This window comes from Heteronotia binoei, chromosome 3 (genome assembly GCF_032191835.1).
Source record: "Heteronotia binoei isolate CCM8104 ecotype False Entrance Well chromosome 3, APGP_CSIRO_Hbin_v1, whole genome shotgun sequence".
Taxonomy (NCBI): Eukaryota; Metazoa; Chordata; class Lepidosauria; order Squamata; family Gekkonidae; genus Heteronotia; species Heteronotia binoei.
Genome location: NC_083225.1, coordinates 117526372 through 117549057, shown reverse-complemented (window position 1 = coordinate 117549057; position 22686 = coordinate 117526372). Strand labels below are relative to the sequence as shown.

At 38.5% G+C, this 22686-nt stretch overlaps 1 protein-coding gene across 2 annotated transcripts in view; it reads right to left on the bottom strand.

The window, feature by feature from the left end:
• The window catches only part of SAMSN1 (SAM domain, SH3 domain and nuclear localization signals 1), a 231578-nt gene that overhangs the window by 52407 nt on the left and 156485 nt on the right, over positions 1 to 22686 (bottom strand). For both annotated transcript variants that reach the window (XM_060234405.1, XM_060234406.1), the window contains 2 exons: positions 11927 to 11998; positions 11275 to 11427 (listed from right to left, as the gene is read on the bottom strand). In XM_060234405.1, coding sequence (XP_060090388.1) covers positions 11275 to 11427; positions 11927 to 11998 — 225 coding nt within the window. The remainder of the gene's footprint in view (positions 1 to 11274; positions 11428 to 11926; positions 11999 to 22686) is intronic.

The following is a 22686-nucleotide window of genomic DNA, read 5'->3' as shown; positions in this document are numbered from 1 at the left end:
TATGTCTGAGAGAAGTACCTGAAAAGGAGGATGGTGATTTAAAAGAATATATAATAAAAATAATTGCAGAATTTTTAGAGGAAGACCCTGAAGAGTCCAAAAACATGTATGACTATATGTATAGAGTGAACTCACTTTATGCCAAGAAAAATAACTTACCAAGAGATGTTGTCATAAGATACATGACAAAGGAAATGGTGGGAAGGATCATGAGTAAAAACTTTGAAAAGACATTGACAGTGGGAGGCAGTAGAGTGAGAATCATGAAGGAGCTGCCAAGGCAAGTGATAAATGATAGAAGAACATATAAAAAGTTGACAGAAAAAATGAGAGACAATGGAATGAGGTTTAGATGGATAATACCTGAAGGCTTGAGCTTTGAACTCCAGGGGGAAAAAATCACAATTACAAATGCACAGGATATGTGTAAATTTTTTGAAGAAAATAAAGAATTTGCACCATGATGGATTAAAAATTATTGTCTTGGAATGTAAATGGACTAAATTCACCACAAAAAAGAAGTCAACATTTCATTGGATTAAGAAACAAAATTGTAATATAATTTGTTTGAAAGAAGTGCATATCAAACAAAAGGATTATAAATTTTTATGGAACAAACAATTGGGAGTGGAATTTTTTTCATTGGCTGAACAGAAGAAAAGGGGAGTGGTTTTTTATATTAAACAAGAATTGGAGCCGAAATTAGTATTTAAAGATAAAGATGGAAGATTTGTAGCAGTAGAGACAATATTAGATGGGAAAAAAACGTTGTTATTGGGACTCTATGGGCCTAATGGTGAAAAGGATGTTTTGTTTTTTTTAAAGACATTATACAACAGCTTGAATAATTGACCTATGACCAAGTTTTGATAATGGGAGATTTTAATGGAACAGTTAAGAACTCATTGAACAGGTCGCGAGGGAAAAAAACAATAGTAAAGAAGGAAAATTGCCAAAGTCTTTTTTTGAACTGGTTAAACAAGAACATCTAGAAGATATACGGAGGAAATTTAACCCTAAAGTTCGGGACTATACTTTTTTTTCTGCAAGACACAAAACTTTTTCTAGAATTGACATGTTGTGACTAAAGATTTAGATCTTATAACAAGGAAAATAGAGATTTTACCAAAAATTGGTGCTGATCATAACCCAATAATGTGGATTACAAAATTGTCCAAGAAGGTGAGAAGATGGAGATTGAATGAAGATTTGCTACAGAATAAAGAAACAGTGACATACCTAGAAAATGAAACTAAAGCTTTTTTCCAAGTGAATGACAAAGAGGATATTGACTTTCAGACCGTCTGGGATGCCTATAAAGCAGTAATGAGAGGAATGTTGATTACTTTGAATAATAAAGATAAGAGAGTAAAAGAAAAACAGTTGTTGGATATTCAAAATGAAATAAAGAAAAAGGAAGGAGAGTTGAGAAAAAGGCCAGGGAAAAAGAAAATTTTAAGGAAAATTACAATATTACAAACTCAATTGAGACATTTGTTAAATAAAGAAGTGGAATGGAGTTTGAAAAGACTTCAGCAGAAATCCTTTGAGGGAGCAAATAAACTGGGAAAGTATTTGGCTTGGCAATTGAAGAAAAAGAGAGAAAATAGAGTTATTAACAGAATTGTGGTAGATGGAAGAGAAGTGGTTACTCAAGAGGGAATAAAAAGAGAATTTTTAAGTACTATGCCAAATTGTTTAAAGGTGTTAAAATAAAGAATGAGAAGATGGATGAATATTTACAAAAGATAAAAATAGAGCCCTTAACTGAAAATATGCAAAAAGTTTTGAATGATCCAATTGAAAAAATAGAAATTGAAGCAGCAATTAATGCAATGAAGAATGGAAAAGCACCTGGGCCTGATGGATATACTGCTAAATATTTTAAAATTTTTAAAGATGAGTTAATACCAAAATTGCAGAAGTTGATGAATACGATAAGAATAAAAGGGAAAGTACCAAACACATGGAAAGAAGCTGTTATTTTGTTCATTGATACCTAAGGAAGATAGAGATGTCACGAACGTAAAAAATTATAGACCAATTTTGCTATTAAATAATGACTATAAAATATTTACTAGAATCTTGGCAGAATGGCTTAAACAACTTTTGATAAACTTTATAAAGGAAGATCAAGCAGGGTTTCTTCCCAAAAGACAAATAAGAGACAATATTAGAACTGTTATAAATACTGTAGAATATTATGAAAGACATCCAGAAAAAGAAGTAGCATTATTCTTTGCAGATGCAGAGAAAGCATTTGATAATTTAAATTGGGACTTTATGTTTGCAGTAATGGAAAAAATGGAGCTGGGTGAAAACTTTATAAGAATGATAAAATCAATATATTCTGAACAAAGTGCAAGGTTGTGTATAAACACAGATCTTACAGAAGATATGAAAATTAGCAAAGGTACTAGACAAGGCTGTCCGCTTTCACCATTGTTGTTTATAACGAGTCTTGAAATATTATTGATGCAGATCCAAGAAGAAAAGGAATAGAACGATTAAGAATAAAAGGATTTACTTACAAATATAGAGCTTTTGCTGATGATATAATGTTTATAAATGAAAACCCCATACAAGTTACACCTTTGCTGCTAGCTAAAATACAAGGGTATGGGGAGTTGGCAGGACTTTGTATTACTAGAGAAAAATCAAAAATTCTGTGTAAAAATATGCGGATGAACAAGCAACAAGAATTACAGAGACTAACGGGTTGTGAAGTCACCTCTAAGGTAAAATACCTAGGGGTGGAGATAACAATGAAGAATATTGATCTGTTTAAAAATAATTATGAGAAGTTATGGCGTAAAATGGATGAAGACATGTTAAAATGGAATAAGCTTAATTTGTCATTGTTGGGTAGAATATCTGCAATCAAAATGAATATCTTACCAAGAATAATGTATTTGTTTCAAACTATTCCTATTGTGAAGGATGGCAAACAATCTGATAAATGGCGAAGGAAAATCTCAGAATTTGTGTGGGCTGGGAAGAAAACAAGGATTAGGATGAAAATTTTGACAGATGCAAAAGAAAGAGGTGGGTTTCAACTACTGAATTTAAAATTATATCAGGAAGCAGTTTGTTTAGTGTGGATGAAAGAATGGATAACGTTGTTAAACAAAAAACTTTTAGTGTTGGAAGGTCACGGAACTAAATTTGGCTGGCACACGTATTTGTATTATGGAAAAAAGAAGATGGACAGTTTTTTCTCTCACCATTATATAAGAAATAATTTGCTAAATACATGGATTAAATACAAGAAATATGGAGATGAGATAAGACCGTTGTGGATAGTGCCAGCTGAAGTAATAAAAATAGCAACTGAGATAGGTGAAGAAAAATGGTTGTCATATAATCAATTATTAAAAATACAAAGTGGCAAAATAGAACTGAAAACTGCTGAAGAGTTGAAACATAAATATGATTGGTTTCAAATGCAACAAATAAAGAGCTTGGTGGAGAATGATATTAAAACTGAAGGAATAAGGAAAGAGCAAACAGAATTGGAAAAAATTCTGCTTAGAGACAATGATAAATTAATTTCAAAAGTATATAAATTACTTCTACAATGGTCTACAGAAGATGAAGTAGTGAAATCGCAAATGATTATATGGGCAATTAATGTAAATAAAGAAATACAGATGGAAACTTGGGAATATTTGTGGAAGAACTCTATGAAACTTTCAACATGTCATAGTATTAAAGAAAACTGCTTTAAGATGATGTATAGATGGTATATAACTCCTAAAAAATTGGCAAAGATGAATAATAAGATGCCAGACAGATGTTGGAAATGTAAAAACCATGAAGGTTCTTCCTACCATATGTGGTGGACTTGTGAAAGAGCTAAAATGTTTTGGCAGATGATTCAGCAAGAGATTTCTAAGATCTTGGGATATGAGTTTAACAAAGTTGCAGAGACTTTTCTGTTGGGACTACAAATGGAAAATTTCCAAAAGAAGATAGAACATTAATCTGGTACTTGCTCTCAGCCACTAGGACATTGTATGCGCAGTTGTGGAAGCAAGAAAAAATACCAGAGAAATGGGATTGGATTATAAAAATTATGACATGGAGTGAAATGGACAAATTAACAAGAATATTAAGAGACTATGATTTAGAAGTTTTTAAGACGGAATGGAAAAAGTTTAGAAGATATGTAGAAAAAGAGTGGAAAATAAAAGGACATTGGACAATCTTTGATAATGATTAAGTTTTAAAAAGAAGAATATAATTTTTTGTTTTAATAGTTAAGGGTACCTTTAAATATTTGCATTCTAAGTAAATAACACCGGTGGGGGTCAAGTAACGGGGGGAGGGGTGAGTAGAAAGTAATATATGGGGTAGATAAAAGAATTATTTTTAAAAGATGTAAGATATAGATTTATTACCATATGTTACCAATAAAATTGCTTAAAAAAAGAATTAAAATGATTGAAAGAGGTGGGGCATGGAGAAGTTTGCAATTAAGCAGCCATTTAATTACTAAAATGGGAGATTTCAAAGTCATTTCTGTGCAGTGAGGAGAAGGACTGTGCATGTGCAGAGTATCTGTATCATTTGCATTAAGAGAAGGAAAATCCTTCAAATTTATTTATATTATTTTTTCTGAGTGAAATTTGCCTGATAGTGCTAATGAGACTTGCCTGATAGTATTCTCCCTCCAGAGTTCTTTAATCTGCAGTTAAGTAACCTTGTGTATAGCCCAGTAGTAACTTCAGTCTTCCTTAGCAGTCTTTCATCCTAGTACCTATCATGGTCAACTCTGTTTCACTTCTAAACTCTGCTGAATAAAGATGGGTGATTCAGGCTGCCATTTTGGGTTATTGATTCAGGCTGTTTATGGACTGGTGAATAAAAGGCCTTCTGTACAACCTTGGAGGAATATATGCAGTTCTGCAGGGACTGCAAGACAGAGATGTTCTGCCAGGCCTATGGTTGAAGACAGCAATCTCTCCTCTTCCTTATGGGGCAGGACATAATTGCTCCTTAACTGTCATCTGGAATAGACTTGGAATTGTTAGTTTTTAATTGTTTTAATCTGATTTGTAAATGTATTTATTGAGAAGTTGTTCACTGCCCTGCGTAGGGAAGGGTAGCCTAGAAATCAAATAAACAAATAAATATTATTTGAAAAGGGCCTATTAACTGCTATTTTTTTTAAAAAAAATTACAAAGTTGAGGAAAACTGACCATTCATTTCTGCTCTTACCCTCTCTCCCCCATTGTCCCACATAGTCCTTGAGCAAGTTCCTCACTGCAAACACTGGAGTCAAGCCTCAAACAGTATAAGTCCTGCTTGTGACCCAGAAATATAACCACTCCAGTTATACTAGTAAATGGTTTTTCAAAAGAGGTTGATAATACTGTCCTATCTTTGCCATGGATCACTGTGTAAGCTAAACAATTAAGTAACCATAATAAAAGAGGGAATAAAGGGAAGCAATTTCTTCATAGTGTTTCATTATTACATGGAAACATGACATGCACATTGATCAAGAAATATTGTAGACCACTTGGAAGGTTAGAGTGATTTCATAAGAATACATCACTGGCCTTGGAAAGTGAACACAGGTGATTAAACATCTGTTCCACTGTGTGGAGAAGGTCCAGAAGCTAACCATTGTTTGAGAACTCATACACAACACAGTGATTTGACATTGAAGACAGTGCAGCCAAAAAAAATAGGGGTTTATTGTAGCACCTTAAAGACATTTATTGGGGCATAAGATGTGAGCTACAGCACATTTCCTCAGACATATGATGTCAATTCAGATGCCATGCAAAAACATTAAGTGTTTAGTGTGATTTTCTGAATGTGGTTACTATACTAGCTATGGCTGGTTAGGAGATGTCAAACTAAGATATGAAACCATGGTTTAAAGTTGATTTATTAACCATAGTTAACTATGGTTTCACATGATGTATGAATGTGGATGTCCCTTAACTTCCTAATGAAGAAAAAGAAGAAGAAGAAGGAGAGAGAGAGAGAGAGAGCTGGAACTTCCAATCCACCAAGAGGATCAGGGAGGTAAGGACAGGCATGCTGGTGCACAATGTCACTTCTGGTAAAAGAACAAAAGTGATGTCATGATGTAGGGCAATGCTTTTGGAATCATCCAATTCTAATATCATGATGTCACTTTTGGTTTAACCAGGATCCTAGAGAATACTCTGATGTCATGATATCTCTTCTAGTTTTTCACTGGAAGAGACACTGTATTGTGTGAAATAAAGTTTTTTTTTATTGTTTAAATAGGCTGCAAATTTCACAGGCTAATTCTAACCAAAGCATAAACCCATCATGACAAATTTTCTCCCAACATTCAGACAACTGTATATCTTATCTCTTTTTTCTTAGAACAGAAGACTGATAATTTAGTCATCCTTGCATGAAATCATTCCCTTGATAATTTCTTCTGGTCTTATTAATACTTCTAGATTCTTTCACTTTTTTTTTTTAAATAGAGCAAATAGGGTTGAATATTCCATGTATTTATTCAGGGAATTATTATATATTCTTTTCTGTCCCTTGGGGAAAAGAAGCCTTAGATTCTTTGCTTTTTCAAGACTTAGTGCCCTAAGCTGACATTTAAAGAAGCTATATATTGTGATTTCACAGTCTTTTTCACTGGCAATAATAGCTTATTCAATACCTAACAATGTAAAAGTAGGATTGGGTTATTTTTACAAGGTGCATTTCTTTGCTTTAATGAACATTCAACTGCTATTTTGTTTCCCTTTCTATTAAATCCTTTTGTAATTTTTCAGTCTACTTTAATACTGTCCTTAAATTCTTCCACTTTACTTTTTATATGCTTTCCAAGTTCATGAATGATTTTCTTAAAGGACCCAATATCATTCATTTGACCATTTTGCTAAAGGAAATATCAAGCTGAAAGTACATGCTGATCATATAGCTGCCTACCCTATATTCAGCAATTTGAACTAGGCTCAACCTTAGCATCTGTTTGTTAAGCAAACTTTGTCCTAGAACAAGTGGAGTAATATTAATGAAGAGTTCCTCTATGTACTTTAATGTACATCCCCTTCACCACTGAGGACAGAACTTCATGAACCATATGGGATGGAAGGGGCATTTAAGCAGAGAAGCAATAGGGATAGAAATACTTAACCTTTCCCTGCTTTCTGTTTCTCCATTTCTCCAACAGCTTCATTTCCCAGTCTAAGCACCTCATGTGGGGGCAAGGGAAACAAAAGCTGCATCTGGAGCAGAGGAGGAGTGGACAGAAAAAGGGATAAGCACATTCTCCCCAATAAAGGCAATCACTGGATTTTGTTATATTTGTAAGTTATAGTTCAGTCCTGAAACTCAGGCAAGAGTTTCTGGGTCAAATAGCAGGAATTCTACGTTTCGGTTACCTGTCCATTTGGAAATCATTCATTGTTTTTCTACCATAAAATCAGCAGTTCTACTGCAGAATTATATTTATTTCAATGTCCCAGTAACTTCACTAAAAAAAATGGAGAACGAATCTTGTCAAAAAGATGTCTGAAAGGCCATCATTTCCTGTACCAAAGGTGACCTAACAGTGGATGAACATAACACAGAACACCATGAAACCTGTAGTTCTCCCCCAAAATGTATACAGAATGCTGCAGCCAGGATGTTGCCTGGAGTGGGTTGTAGGGTAGTCTGTATTTCAGTCTTGGCTCATCCACATTGGCTCCCAACTGGTTTCAGAGCCCAATTCATAGTGCTGGTGTTGATCCTAAAAGCCCTAAATAACTTGGGAACAGCATATCTGAACTTCCTAGTCCTATACAAACCTATCAGACTGCTAAGGTCATCTTTTGAGGCTGTCCTTTGGGTGCTTGCACCTTCTGAGAGTAGGCAGGTGGCAAATCAAGAGAGGGTGTTCTCACCAGTGGAACCAGAACCTGCAACTCTGTCTCCAAAATATTCAGCTGTCTTTTTATGTTACTGTCTTCCATCAGTGGGAGAAGACATTTTTATTTCATATTGTGTTCACCCAATGTTAACATAAGAACACAAGAGAAGCTATGTTGGATCGGGCCAATGGCCCATCCAGTCCAACACTCAGTCACACAGTGGCCAAAAGACCAGGTGCCATCAGGAGGTCCACCAGTAGAGCCAGGATACCAGAAGTGCTCCCACTGTCCCCCTGCCCCCAAGGACCAAGAATACAGACCATTACTTGCCCCAGAGAGTTCCATCTATACCTTGTGGCTAATAGCCACTGATGGACCTCTGCTCCATATGTTTATCCAATCCCCTCTTGAAGCCATCTATGCTTTTAGCTGCCACCACCTCTTGTGGCAGCGAATTCCATGTGTTAATCACATGTGTTAATTCCTCCTTCCTACCATATATTTAATCACTGTTCTATGTTTTAATATGTATTTTAGTTATTGTTTTGATTATTTAATGATGTTTTATATAGAAATAAATAAATGTTTATATATATGATGTTTTATGATGTGATAGAGATATTTTGTGGAAGAGCACCTCATTTTGTTGCTCTCATTTTCCTTTTTTGAGAACAATGACAATAAATTTATCATATCATATCATATCATTTCTTTTTAATGTTAGCTGCCTTGGTAGGGTTGCCAGCTCTGAGTTCAGAAATACTTGGAGGTTTTGGGATAGAGCCTGAAGAAAACAGGGTTTGGGCATGTGAGAGACCTCAGCAGGGTATAATGTCATAGAGTTCATTTTCCAAAACAATCATTTTTCTCCAGGGGAACTGGGCTTTGTAGTCTGGAAATCAACAGTAATACTGGGAAATCTCCAGGCCCTACTGGGGAACCCTGTGCATTTGTTGGACCTGATTGGACAAAAAGGCAGCATACAGATTTTGTAAAAAAATACATAAATAGCTTTGCCCTTGTTCCCATGTTTACTGATACTCGTATAAATTGAACTATACTATAAGCCTCAAGTCCATTAGCAACTTTAAGACCAACAATATTTTATTCAAGTGCTCACACACTACTTCAGAGATATTGAAATGGAAGTTGCCAGTCCACACATATAGGTAGAAGATATCTGAAGAATGAATCTGAATAAAACTTTGTTGGTCTTAATGGTGTCACTGGACTTGAACTTTGTTCTGCTGCATCAGACCAACACAGCTACCTACCAGGATCTATACAATGGGTGGCCAAACTGCCATATGTGGCTCTTTCACACATATTCTTTTTGGCTTTGGAAGCCCCCACCACCCAGTCAGCAGCTTGGAGAAGGTATTTGTCTCTTTAAATCACTTATCCAAGCCAGCTGGTGGCTTGGAGAATGCATATAAAGTTAAAGTTTCATTCTTTTAACCTCTGCCTCCTCCCTCTCCCCATCTATTTGGCTGCCTATCTCCCTCCCTCCCTTGCAGCTCTCAAACAGCTGACATTCATGCCTCATGGGCTCTCAGACATCTGATGTTTATTCTATGTGGCTCTTACATTAAGCAAGTTTGGCCACCCCTGATCTATACTATAAGCCTATAGCTAAAGAAGTGGTTGTTTGGCTCAAATAAATATTTGTATTTTAACTTGGCCAGCAGGTTGATTAAAGAAATCCAGAGAAGCAAAGAAGCTCAGGGCTAGAAACCCAGAGATACAGAGGCTGAAGGAAGGTTCAAACTGGGCAGTGGAGGAAAATAAAGAAAGCTAGAGGAAAACAGCAAAGGAAATAGGCTCTAACGACAGGGAAAGATGACAGCTGGATTACAAATCGGCCTATATGAAACCAAGCACCCCTCTTCCCTCACATAGAACACTGTCAGCTCATCACAGCAGCCTTTTTTACCACATGTGATGTGATACAAATGTCACACCATGTAAATACTTTCCTTTACAAAATCCATGCTTTCTCTAACATTGCTATTGAAATATTGCTATTGAAGAGGAGGCGGCTGAGAGGTGATATGATCACCATCTTCAAGTACTTGAAGGGCTGTCGTATAGAGGATGGTGTGGAATTGTTTTCTGTGGCCCCAGAAGGTAGAACCAGAACCAATGGGTTGAAATTAAATCAAAATCCGGCTCAACATTAGGAAGAACTCCCTGACCGTTAGAGCGATTCTTCAGTGGAACAGGCTTCCTCGGGAGGTGGTGGGCTCTCCTTTCTCGGAGGTTTTTAAACAGAGGCTAGATGGCCATCTGACAGCAATGAAAATCCTGTGAATTTGGGGGGAAGTGTTAGTGGGTTTCTGCATTGTGCGGGGAGTTGGACGGGGTGGCCCCGGAGGTTCCTTCCAACTCTGTGATTCTAAAATTCTATGATTTAATCCAGTGCGTTCTTAACATTCATAGTGTAGTACTAACGATACACAATAGAATAGCACTCTGATTCTAAACTGTGCCCTGATGTCTTTATTCACAAAGTGGGGGACCTTGGAAGTCATGAGTGCACAGTCACTGGAAGATATCTGCTATTGTTTCCCCAAAACACTTTTTCAGTGGAAGATCTGTGAGCAGCAGGTGAAGACTGCTCAGTTTTGGCTCTTAAAATCAATGGCTAGAGAAGTAACCTGCCCAGAGCTTGCTTACAGAGAAGGGTGGGATAGAAATTGCATAAAATGAATAAAGTCCTGTTAGTTCCCTCTTGGTCTCCTCCCCACCATATGCAGTTCACCAGTCTTGATATAGAAGCATTTTCCATCCCTCTTATCCACTCCATCATATTAGTCTCCCTGAATTATCAGTCACTCTGACCCATGACCCAGACAGTGCAAGTCATACTGATTACTCAGCAGCAACCACAAGAGTATCCAAACCATTTCTTACCTCATCATGAATTACAAAGGAAGGATTTGAGGAGTCCTCAAATTTAAGGTAGAAAGAATCCTGTTTTGATACCAGTAATATATGGAATCAAGTAATGCATGCAATCAAGGGCTGTGGAAGTATTCCTGCTAAAAGGATGTCTTGAATGTTTATGCAGTGCTGTTCAAAAATGCTTACATCCTATAATGGGATGTACATTTAGCTGTGCATGAAGATCTCTACACACACATCCAGTCAAACAGGTGGCTGGCAATGGGGGTATGAGTGGGTGGGCAGAGGAAGCCTGGTGAATAAGCCTTTCAAAGCTTGTTTCATATCTCTGTTTTGAAGAACTTCTCTAATGTTTGTTGCTGTGACATAGTGACTGACCTCCTTAGGGTACAGAAGTTGCATATAGCTGACTATGATGCAATGGAACAGTTTACAAAGCAGAACTCTGCAAAAAGCAAGCAGTAAACACACACACACAATCACAACAGAATTTAGCCATATGTTTACCATTTCCTCTGAAAGTGCTTTGATGTACTTTTTCCCCATCTTTTTTTTCATGGTCATGGATATTGCCCGCATTTTCTTTCCAAGGCTTCCTCCATTAGTGATTTTATTTTGTCCTGGTTCCCCACCGTCACTTGCAGCCTCTACTTCACAAATCTGTGATTTTAAAGAAACACAGAAATTTGAGAAAAGAATACATATCATAAAAAGCCAGGATACCATATATTCAGGGGCAGTTTAATTCTAACATTTACAGGATTGCACGACATGGCCCATAGAGTGCTTGGCCAAGTATTCTTTTCTAATTCAGAATGTCATTTGTTTATAGCAGGTGAATTATGAAAGCTCTGTTGTAGCCCTAATTTGTTTTGGGGCATGCCATTGCAGTCTTCCAAAATCATGAATGTGTCATGGATCACAAACAATGTTACAACCATCACCATGTTGTTCATACAAAGTCAGTCAATATGGCACTCTCTATGCCAGGAAAGCTGGAAGAAACATCACACTTGCCTAGTAATGAGCGATTAGATCTTGGAGTGCTGGGAAGATCTACTCCTCCACCCCCTACAACCAATCATTAGCCAGGAGCTGCTGTTTTTACAAAAGTCAAGAGACCATAATGTAAAAGAAGTAGATGGTGCCATATACAAACCTCAGATGAATCATCTGGTTTTGATGACGATGGATGTCTGTTATGGTCAAAGTTTCCAAAGCTGCTTGCTCGCTATTAAAAAGAAAATATGTTTAAACATACAATCTCATAAATCATTTTATTTTAAAAAGCCATTTGATTCCAAGATATTACGGGGGGAAAGAACTGTACTAAGTGTTCTTTGCAGATGGTATGGAAATTACTAAGAGAAATATTTATTAATATTTGTCATGTCATGTTGAGTGATAAAAGTCCTAGCTGAAGCAATCAGAGCTTTGCAGATTTGGAAATTAACAGTCACCATCTTGCCATGCTCATCCCAACAAAAGGATTCACTGTTTGTTCCCTCTAAGCTGCAAAGTTTTGTAAGCAAAAATTCTACTTTGTGAGCTACTGGCATTAAAGATGTGAGCTAATGCATAAATTAGTGTGTTCTGGGGTCATCCTTCCTGAGCTAAGACAAAAATGTGTGAGCTGGAGGCTAAAAATCTATGAGCTAACTCACACTAACTCAGCTTAGAGGGAACACTGGTTAATACTACATGGGTTCTGTCCATACTGTAAACAGCCACAACCAAAACTGGAAGGTTAATTGATTCAGACAAAAAAGATCAGCCACATCTTAAATTGTCTATAAAAATATATAACAAAAAATGCTTTTAACTAAGATTGGAGCATCATTCATTGTATCCAAGTTTCTTTTCTTGACTGTATGTTCACATCAACTTTGTGGGTGCTGAAGAGACATGCACTAAAAAACCTTTCATTTCTGACTGTTATGCAAGATGTGTTTAAAATTCAATCGAGCCCATAGCATGGCAGGCAGGGGTACTGTTATCTTCTCCCACACCTTTTCAAGTCCTGAAATGGCTACACCCCACTGTGGCTGTTGTGGCACTTGAAAAGGTGTGGTGAGGGGGAAACAAGAGCTCCTCAGATGCTGCATCATGGGCCCAATTAGGATCCTGCACTTGCAGCATTTTTAAATTGCTTTAAAAGGGCAGCTGTAATTTGGACACATTGATGCTGTCACATCTAGTTTGGCCCTAACTGCACACTTTACAAAATACATCCCTTGGAGAATTTTCACTCCAAATTGTGTTCCTTATTATTATGAAACTACATATAAATCAATATATCTAATTCTCAACATGGCCAAATATGTGGATATTTAAATCTGGAGAATGGAGCCATGAAGAGACAAGACAGATCTTTCTACAAACCTGAAATATGCCCTACAAACCTGAAATATGCTTGATGAAAGTCTGAAATCTTAAATAATAACAACAACAACAACAAAACAAATGGGGGATTAAAAAATCCATCAAAATAATAGAAGCAGCTCCTGTAACTTTAAGGAATTAATGCCCTCAGGGCTATTGCTAGGCAACCACAGTGGTATTGCCAGCTTTCAAACCTTGGTTTCTATCAGTAAAAGGAGGGACAGGGTCCTTTCCAAGGATGTTTTGGCCTTTGTGGGAGGACTCATAAGCAACAACCACAGGGCAACTTGATACGACATGAATTACATGACTCAGGCTGTTTGTTACTGTTCAACAGACCTGGTTCTTTGCTACTGTTCAACAGCAGCCACCCCATGAATGCCAGCATGGTATAGTGGTTAAAGTTTCAGACTAGGATCTGGAAGATTCAGGTTTGAATCACCATTCTGCCATGGTGACCTTTGGCCAGGCACATACTCTCATCTTACTTTACAAGGTAAGAATGATGTAATCTACTCTGAGTTCCTCATAGTTAACTATGGGGGACAGATAAAAGGTAGATTGATGGATGGATAGGAATGAGAGAGGGCAGCAGGAAAATATGATTATATGGGGGCTGCCAGGAAGAGGAAAAGAGCAAACAGTATGATGGGAATGCAGGGGATAATGAGAGACACCCTTCAAGTCCTTCTGGGTTCCCCACTGTGCAACTGAGACTGGCCTGTTGGCCACTAGCACCACACAGTTGAGCATGGCCCAGGCTGGTGGCCAGAACAACACATGATTTTCCCAAAAAGAGGCAGCCAAAGGGAGGGTAGAAAGAAAAGGGAACAATAGGGGGCAAAGTAGGTTGGCTGGTGGGTGGGAAGGTCAGAATGAAACAAGAATAGGGAAATAGTGTGTGGGGGAAGAGAAAAATGAGATGCCTCCTACAAGTCTTTGTGGGTTCCCTGCTTGTATTATCTAAGTCTGAACATGACTTGTAGTGTGGAGTGAAAACCCACAGAATGGATCCAGGTATAGACAAAGGTCATTTTTCAAGAAACCCAGGAAAAACCCCAGGTTTGCAGAAAAATCATAAACTCCAAAACAGAGAATTGTTGTCTGTATTTGCCATTGTGGGCAGCTGCAATGTGGCCACTAGTGGTGGAGAAGCAAGGGCAGATAAGCTAGTAGGCAAGAAGAAAGGACTGCTGAGTGAGGCCAGAAAGAGGAAAAGAGTAAATAGACCAAATAGATCTAAAGGAACCAACACAAGCCAGAAAAGAAGCCATGAAGTCAAGAAAGTAATAGCAGCTATAAAGAAGTGGCAGCACTCATATCTGGGAGAAGATATTCCATCCCCATTCAGGAGAAAAGGAAAACAAGTGACAGTGAGTAGCCAAGAAAAGGAGAATGTGCTAATGCTGAAAGCTTTCTATTTTCTTTTCCACTGGCTGACCCATCCCCTTCCAGAGAGAAAAAGTGGTCAGGTGGCAAAAAGTAGCAGGAGGTTCCTCCAAATTTCTTGTGGGTCCTCACTTGTCTTGTAAGTTAAAAATTTACTATCCATATTAGGTCTCATATCTTTTACACTCATTTGTAAATAAAAATGGTTGTTGCAAGAGTAATAAGCAGGTAATGAATGGCCTAAGTTATCATATTCAGAATAATCCTGATAATTTCAGATCTCTTGAATACTGCTTTTTTATAGCTCTTACGTTAATCCTAAAGTTCAGGAAGAGTAGCAATAATTTCTCATACCTGCAAACTCATATAATCTTACAAGTAAGTATATCCCACTTAACTCAACAGAACTGACCTCTGAGTTACTATGTTTAGGATTACATTGCTGTCCATTGTTCCCAAAATCCTTCAAGCTTGATAAATATAATTTCGATTTGAAACTGAAACTGAGATTTAGAGAGAGCTCAATTCACACTTATAGCTGGAGGCATGATATCTTCTTGGTGTTAGTGATACCCCATGTTGCAGGAACTGCATGGGCTGGGCCAATAACATGGGTCCTTTCTACTAAATCATCATATAACTGGGACAGAGAGGAATAATCGAACAGGAAGGATCGGAGCAACTAGCCTTAATCAGGCCTCTTGTACTTACTGTAGTATGTAGGAACTGTGAGCCAGGGTTGCCAACTTTGGCTCGGAACATTTCTAGAAATTTGGGGATGGCGCCTGGGGAGGGCAGAGCTTCAGTGGGGAGCAAGCTCAGAGGGTTGTAATTCTATAGTATCTGCTCCCCAAAGCAGTCTGGAGATACTTTACTTTGCTTTACTTTATTTGATTTATGTCCCGTCTTCCCTGTCGAAGCATAAGAACATAAGAAGCCATGCTGGATCAGGCCAATGGCCCATCCAGTCCAACACTCTGTGTCACACAGTGGCCAAATATATAATAATAATAATAATAATAATAATAATAATAATAATAATAATAATAATAACAATAACAACAACAACAACAACAACAACAACAACAACAACAACATTTTATTTATATCCCGCCCTCCCCGCTGAAGCAGGCTCAGGGTGGCTAACAACATAGTCTGTACAATGAGTTATACAACAAATTTTTAAAAAATATATATATACACACACACACATATATACACACTGTGGCTAATAGCCACTGATGGACCTCTGCTCCATATTTTTATCTAACCCCCTCTTGAAGCTGGCTATGCTTGTAGCCGCCACCACCTCCTGTGGCAATGAATTCCACATGTTAATCACCCTTTGGTGATTAAGTACTTCCTTTTATCCGTTTTAACCTGACTGCTCAGCAATTTCATCGAATGCCCACGAGTTCTTGTATTGTGAGAAAGGGAGAAAAGTACTTCTTTCTCCACTTTCTCCATCCCATGCATTATCTTGTAAACCTCTATCATGTCACCCCGCAGTCGACTTTTCTTCAAGCTAAAGAGCCCCAAGAATTTTAACCTTTCTTCATAGGGAAAGTGTTCCAGCCCTTTAATCATTCTAGTTGCCCTTTTCTGCACTTTTCCCAATGCTTTAATATCCTTTTTGAGGTGCGGTGACCAGAATTGCACACAGTATTCCAAATGAGACCGCACCATCGATTTATACAGGGGCATTATGATACTGGCTGATTTGTTTTAAATTCCCTTCCTAATAATTCCCAGCATGGCGTTGGCCTTTTTTATTGCAATCGCACACTGTCTTGACATTTTCAGTGAGTTATCTACCACGACCCCAAGATCTCTCTCTTGGTCAGTGTCTGCCAGTTCACACCCCATCAACTTGTATTTGTAGCTGGGATTCTTGGCCGCAATGTGCATTTCTTTGCACTTGGCCACATTGAACCTCATCTGCCATGTTGACGCCCACTCACCCAGCCTCAACAGATCCCTTTGGAGTTCCTCACAATCCTCTCTGGTTCTCACCACCCTGAACAATTTAGTGTCATCTGCAAACTGCAGGCTCAGGACGGTTCACAACATAAAATCACAGCAATTATGGAAATGTAAAATTCCATAATTAAAACAATCCAAAATCAGTCTGGTGCTAGTATTCTTCAAGATAGTTCCAATGGCTTCAGTATTTCTTAAGTTTTCCCTACAGTAGCAATGACTCAGCGTCAGTTAAATGCCAACTGGAAGAGTGTGGTCTTACAGGCCTTGCGGAATTGGATGAGGTCCTGCAAGGCCCTCATTTCCTCCGGCAGTTGGTTCCACCAGTAGGGAGCTGTTATCGAGAAGGCCTTCTCTCTGGTGGACTTTAATTTGGCCTCCCTCGGCCTGGGGATTGCTAATAGATTTTGGAAGCCAGCTCTAAGTACCCTCTAGGTAACGTGTGGGGAGAGATGGTCCCTAAGGTAGGCAGGTCCTTGGCCATATAGGGCTTTAAAGGTAATAACCAGCACTTTGTAGCGAATCCGGTATACTATTGGCAGCCAGTGCAGTTCCCGCAGCTCCAGCTGTATGTGCTCCCACTTGGGAAGCCCCAGTAGCAGCCTGGCCACTGCATTCTGCACTAGCTGAAGTTATAATTTCAGGAGACCTTCATCTCCCACCTGAAAGCTGACAACCCCTATAAACTGCATTTATATGGAAGTGAGCTTTCCTGAAATCAATTGGATTTTCTTTCAAGTAGATATTCTTAGGATTTAGAGTGCATGTTTGCAGTCTACATCCTTTTTTAATTATTGGTTCTCTTAATTGAATGTATTCCAGTGGAATATTTTTATTGGCTAACTGTTAACCTTTTTTCTTTATATAAAAAAGCTAATGAGAACTGATTAAAGAGCCCTTTAGCCTGTACAGTTAACATTTTATTTAAAGATTTTCTATATTAACTCGATGAACAATATCCTGACAAGTGACAAGGGGCAGCTCAATAGTGTGATATAACACACAGCCCTAAGGATTATGGGTCTATCAAGTAAGATTAACACCTTTTGCTGACTTTTCATTCTTGCTGAATATGCCCCACAGCATCGTGGATAGATGGAAGAGAAGGAAGGACAACAGACAGCTGGAATTCATAACAATGCCAGTTAATTTGGAAGCAGGCTTAGGGCAAGATACAAATTTAACATCCAGCACCTTTCTGTAGCATTTCATAATTTCAGCAGCCCTATTAGGACTCCCTGTATATTGCTGATGTGCCAGTGGGCCACTGAGGAGCAGAGGGGAAATAATGCTTATCGTTGCTGTTCTCATAAACAGCTGGAGCTCAGGGAAATCAGTTATTCCTTCAGAGCCTCAGAACACTCTTATATCCTCTCTGAACAGAGGCCTTGGGCTCTTTTGTCATGTACTTCAGCATTGCTCTATACTTATTAAACATTAATAAGGGCTACAAGATGGTTTTCACCATTTGAGATAATGGGCTTTGTTCCATAAAACAGCATAAAGCAGGGCTTCTTCAGCAATCTCCAGCCTTAACTTTTTTCCATTAAGCAATCAATAAAGCTGCCACTTCTTAAAATGCATTCAACCCCTACAACAACAGTACAAGGGGAGAAAACCCACTGAAGAACTGAGTGCTGCTGCAGTTTTGCTTCTGCTAGCACATGTCGGCCACCACATTAAGCTTCAGTGGATACCTGCCTGGTGCAGCCATTGGAGTAATGTGCAAACCTTATTTCCAGCTTCAGGAAAGCTTTTAAAGCAAATGCAAGTCTATTGGAAGAGAATGGGCCATTGATTTTGACATGGGTATTCAGTATCCCATAAAATTAAGTGATTCTTTTTGGCAGAATGGCTGCATTAAGCAAATTAACCTCCTTGAACATAAAAATGTATTACCAGAGGGAAGGGGCTGCTTGCCCCCATTAAGAAGAAATAAGGAGTAAGAATGTAGAGGGCCAAACACTCCCTTTGAGCCTTGACATTTCTTTTCTGAGTGGATGACTCACGGGGACAAGAGGCTTACAGAAGCCAACTTTTTGGTCAGTTTGTTTGGGTTCATGGCTTTGTTACTAGTGGATAAAAGCAACTGTTTGAATATGGGATAGTCTAATACATTTTCCAGTATTTCTTTTTTCTTCTTATACTCAATTCATACATGCAATCCCATTTATGTAGGCCAAATTATACCTTTTCCCCTGTGAATGCATTTACTCCATAGATGCAGCATAGCATCAACTTCATAATTTGATAGGGGAATTCACACAATGGATTTTTAGAATATGCTCTCTTAGGTCCATTCTTATTTGATCTCACACTCTTTGGAATTCATCCTAATCAGAGTAGATCCAATACTGCCTTATTCCCTGCCATACAGCTCCTTGTAGCCGTTCTTACTGTACCTACTCTATCACTTTGCACAACCACAGAAAATAACTTGGATTCTGCTAAGTAAGCCCTTCTCATAGGGTTTTCAGCCTCCAGGTGGGGCCCAGAGACCTCTGCTTTTACAACTTATCTCCAGGTGGCAGAGATCAGCTCCCCTGGAGAAAATAGCCACTTTGAGGGGTGGACATTAGGCCATTATACCACGCTGAGGTTCCTCTCCTCTCCAAACCCCACCCTTTTCTGGATCAACCCCCAAAGTCTCCAGGTATTTTCCAACACAGACCTGGCAACCCTACCTCCTAATTTTACTAAATAGTATAAAATTGATGGCAAGGTCAGTTCCCAGAAATGGTGTGACAAGGATGGAGACCTTGGCATTGGCTTGAGAATCTTCAGGTTGTCTGCCTGTATCACATCTCTCCAGCATTCAAGCACTACTAGAACAGTGTGGAAACTGGAAGCATGGTGTGTTCATAACATATGAAATGACCTTTAACTGGAAATGCCAGGGACTGAACTTAGCACCTTGTATATGCAAAGCAGTGCCACCAAGTTGTGAATTCACATGTAGTACTTAAAAGTGCTTTTCAGATCTTTCCCTGTTACTGGTGTTGTACACATAAAAAATAAATTCACTCGTATCTGGTTTCTGAAACAACTGATGGTCCAACCAGAAAGCTGATTTACATTATAATAGCATTTTGACCTTCTTGTGTTTACAGTACATTTGTGGTTTTGGTCAGAGGATCAATCACTGTTTTTTGTTTGGTCAGAGGATCAATCACTGTTTCCTTGGTTGAAAGATTTTCTATACACATAGACATGTTTGTCACGTTTATTTGTATCGTTTTTTCCCTTCTTCTCCTTCTTCACTTTGACCAAATCCTTTGGGAAATCAACACATAGAACTAAAGCTGTAAATACCTATTAGTTTAGATACTGACATTATTATATTTGCATTTTCAATCCCTTTTTAAATAATCACTAAATCTTCATTACTGGGGTTGGGGTGGGGGCTGTCTGTAGCTCTCTAGAGAAGCCGGTGCTTCTGGAGAGCTATCCAAAATCCTAGTATCACATTCTTGAGAAATAATAATCACTTTCTAATAACGATAAAAAAACAACAACACAGTAATGAGGCCCAAGGAAACCATAAGCCATATCTTATGCTTAGTTAGATTGTGCTAACTAAATAATTACCTGTTCAGTTCATTAACATTTGGTCATTGAAACAGTCTCAATATACCTGATCTAATTCTTCTAATAACTCAGTTGAAATTAATGTGGGGCATGTGTGTATGTCTGTGTGAAAGAGATCAGTGCTTCTTAGATGGAGCCCGTGGTAAATACTCATTTCAAGAAAGATTGTCTCTCTGTTGTGAACATGCCCAGCATAGGGCTTCGTGGACCACTGACAACAAAGGATAAATCAGTAGGGGGGCTTTTGCTGAACAGAGGAGATTTAGCCACCTGGTTTCACATCATTGGCCTTTATTTGTCCCCAGTGCAAAATCTTTTCTTTATATAGCCATAAACTGTCTCATCACTGTAAGTGCTCCTTTGGAACTAGATTACAGTCTTATGATAACTGTTGCAAGACTTTAGTAAGCTATTCACATCTCAGATAATCAGCATCAGATCATTTTTTCCTTTCTATGTTTTTGTGTTTATACCTTACAATAATATTTTTGTCTTTATTACCTCAAATCTTCTTGTCATATTAAAAATTGTGTATAAGCACTCAGACAATAGAATATTTGCTTGACTGAAGACAGGGAATGCATCCACCCAGGGAAAACCTTCAAGAGTAGAATGAACACTTTTAACAGTTCCTTCCCAAATGTCTTTCTACCTTTTTGGATATAATGGTATATACAGACCATGCCAGTATCAGCAACAGTGGTACAGTTATACGTAATATTTACATTATATTTGAGAAGTCAAAGATAGCTAAATTATCTATAATATACTGGGTTCAATGCAAGCAGGAGACATGGTTGTAGTGATCATAGCTCTTTTATTAAATATAGCATCGTAATGGCTGAACTCTGAGACTGATGAACTGGGCCAACAGGGTCAACTATATACACTTCAAGGTTCCCACGCTAGGACACCATTGGATCATTCAAACCAGCAGGGGGCCCCTGACTGGAGCAGGGCAGCAGGGATTTGGATCCTACTGCCCATTGTTCCTGAGTCCCCAAGCTTAGTCGGAAAGACTCCAATGAGCCAGGCAGGAACACCCTTAATTATACGCAACCTTAGTCCACATGCACAACATTACCCTAGAATATTTTAATTAAAAATGTGTGTTGAGAGGTAGAGGAGAGGAAATCTGTAACAATTTTTTTTCCAGCACAGATCTAAGTCTATTTGGTTCAATCCTATGGTTGTAGGAACAAAAGACACTACATCAGTAGGATGTTTTTGTTTCCCTTTTCTTCTGCAGCCACACAATCCCCCTGAAAAATCAAAAGCCCCTTCTGAGAGTCAAGAGACTCTCATGAAAAAGATATCACAATGTAGATTGCCACTGTATCAAAGTTTGACTGTGGAAGATCCACCTGTACAGGGAGTCTGTTGGCCATCAACTCCATCCACCCATTTTCAAAACAATTTTATAACTTCTTAATGTTAGTTATGTATTGGCTTCATGGCATGTCAGACTTATACTACAGGAGAACCTGCTATCACAGCTCTTTTCACAGTCTACCAGTCTTCATCTATTGTTTCACCAAAGATTTTACTGTAGAAATCAATGTCAAGGTTTGGCTTCTAATCCTTACAAATTAACTTGCATGCTTTTCTCTGTAGCCCAGAGTAGCAGAAAAGTCCATATGACTGGGCACACTATCCTGGTGCAGTTAGGGTGCACTAGCATTAACAGCTGACCTCACTGTATTCCATCATAACAGAAGCCTGGCTCAATGCTACTAAGCTAACAGGCACTATTTCATGGCACCTCTGGTGGGGTGTCACAAGCAGGGGATCAGGTTGAGCCTCTAGCCTGCCACCACTCTGGTACAGGTCTATCTTTCTTCTCAGAAAGTACCTCTATCTGTAACCAAAGAGACATAAGGACTCAGGCAGTATAACAACACACTCACCCCTCTTTGGATGAAGGAACTCTCCTGACTGCAGCCTATTCCCAGCTCTGCCTTTCCAGAGAGAACACACCTCCCTCTCTAGCTTGGCCTTTTATTTTCTTCCTTTCAGGTCCCACCCCTCTGGTCTCCACTAGGCAAGTTTCCCCTCCAAAATTTCTGCCCACCCAATCAGAGGGACAGAAGGGATCCTGGGAAATGTAGGGCTAGTTGCTACTCTAATACAGGCTTCTCTAGAGCCTGTAGGCCACACTAGGCCTAGGATCATGACATGGGAGAAAGCAGCATTTGACACAATCCACCTTCTGTGTATACTTTTATTCTTCCTTTTCTCCAAGGAACTCAGTGTGGGATACATAGTTTTCCCTTTCTCTGTTTTATCTTTTCAGTAGCCCTTGAGGCAGAGAGATACTGAATGGCCAAGGTCATCCAATGAATTTTATGTTTTTGCAGGAATTTGAACTCAGTTCTCCTCAATGCTATTCACATTATGTCAACAAATTTGGAAAACACAAACGTGGTGACAGGATTGGAAAATGTCAGTTTATATTCCAATCCAAAAGAAGGGTAATGCCAAGGAATGCTCAAACTATCGCACCATTGCACTCATTTCACATGCCAGCAAGGTCATGTTAAAGATCTTACAAGCTAGGCTTCAGCAGTATGTCGTTCGGGA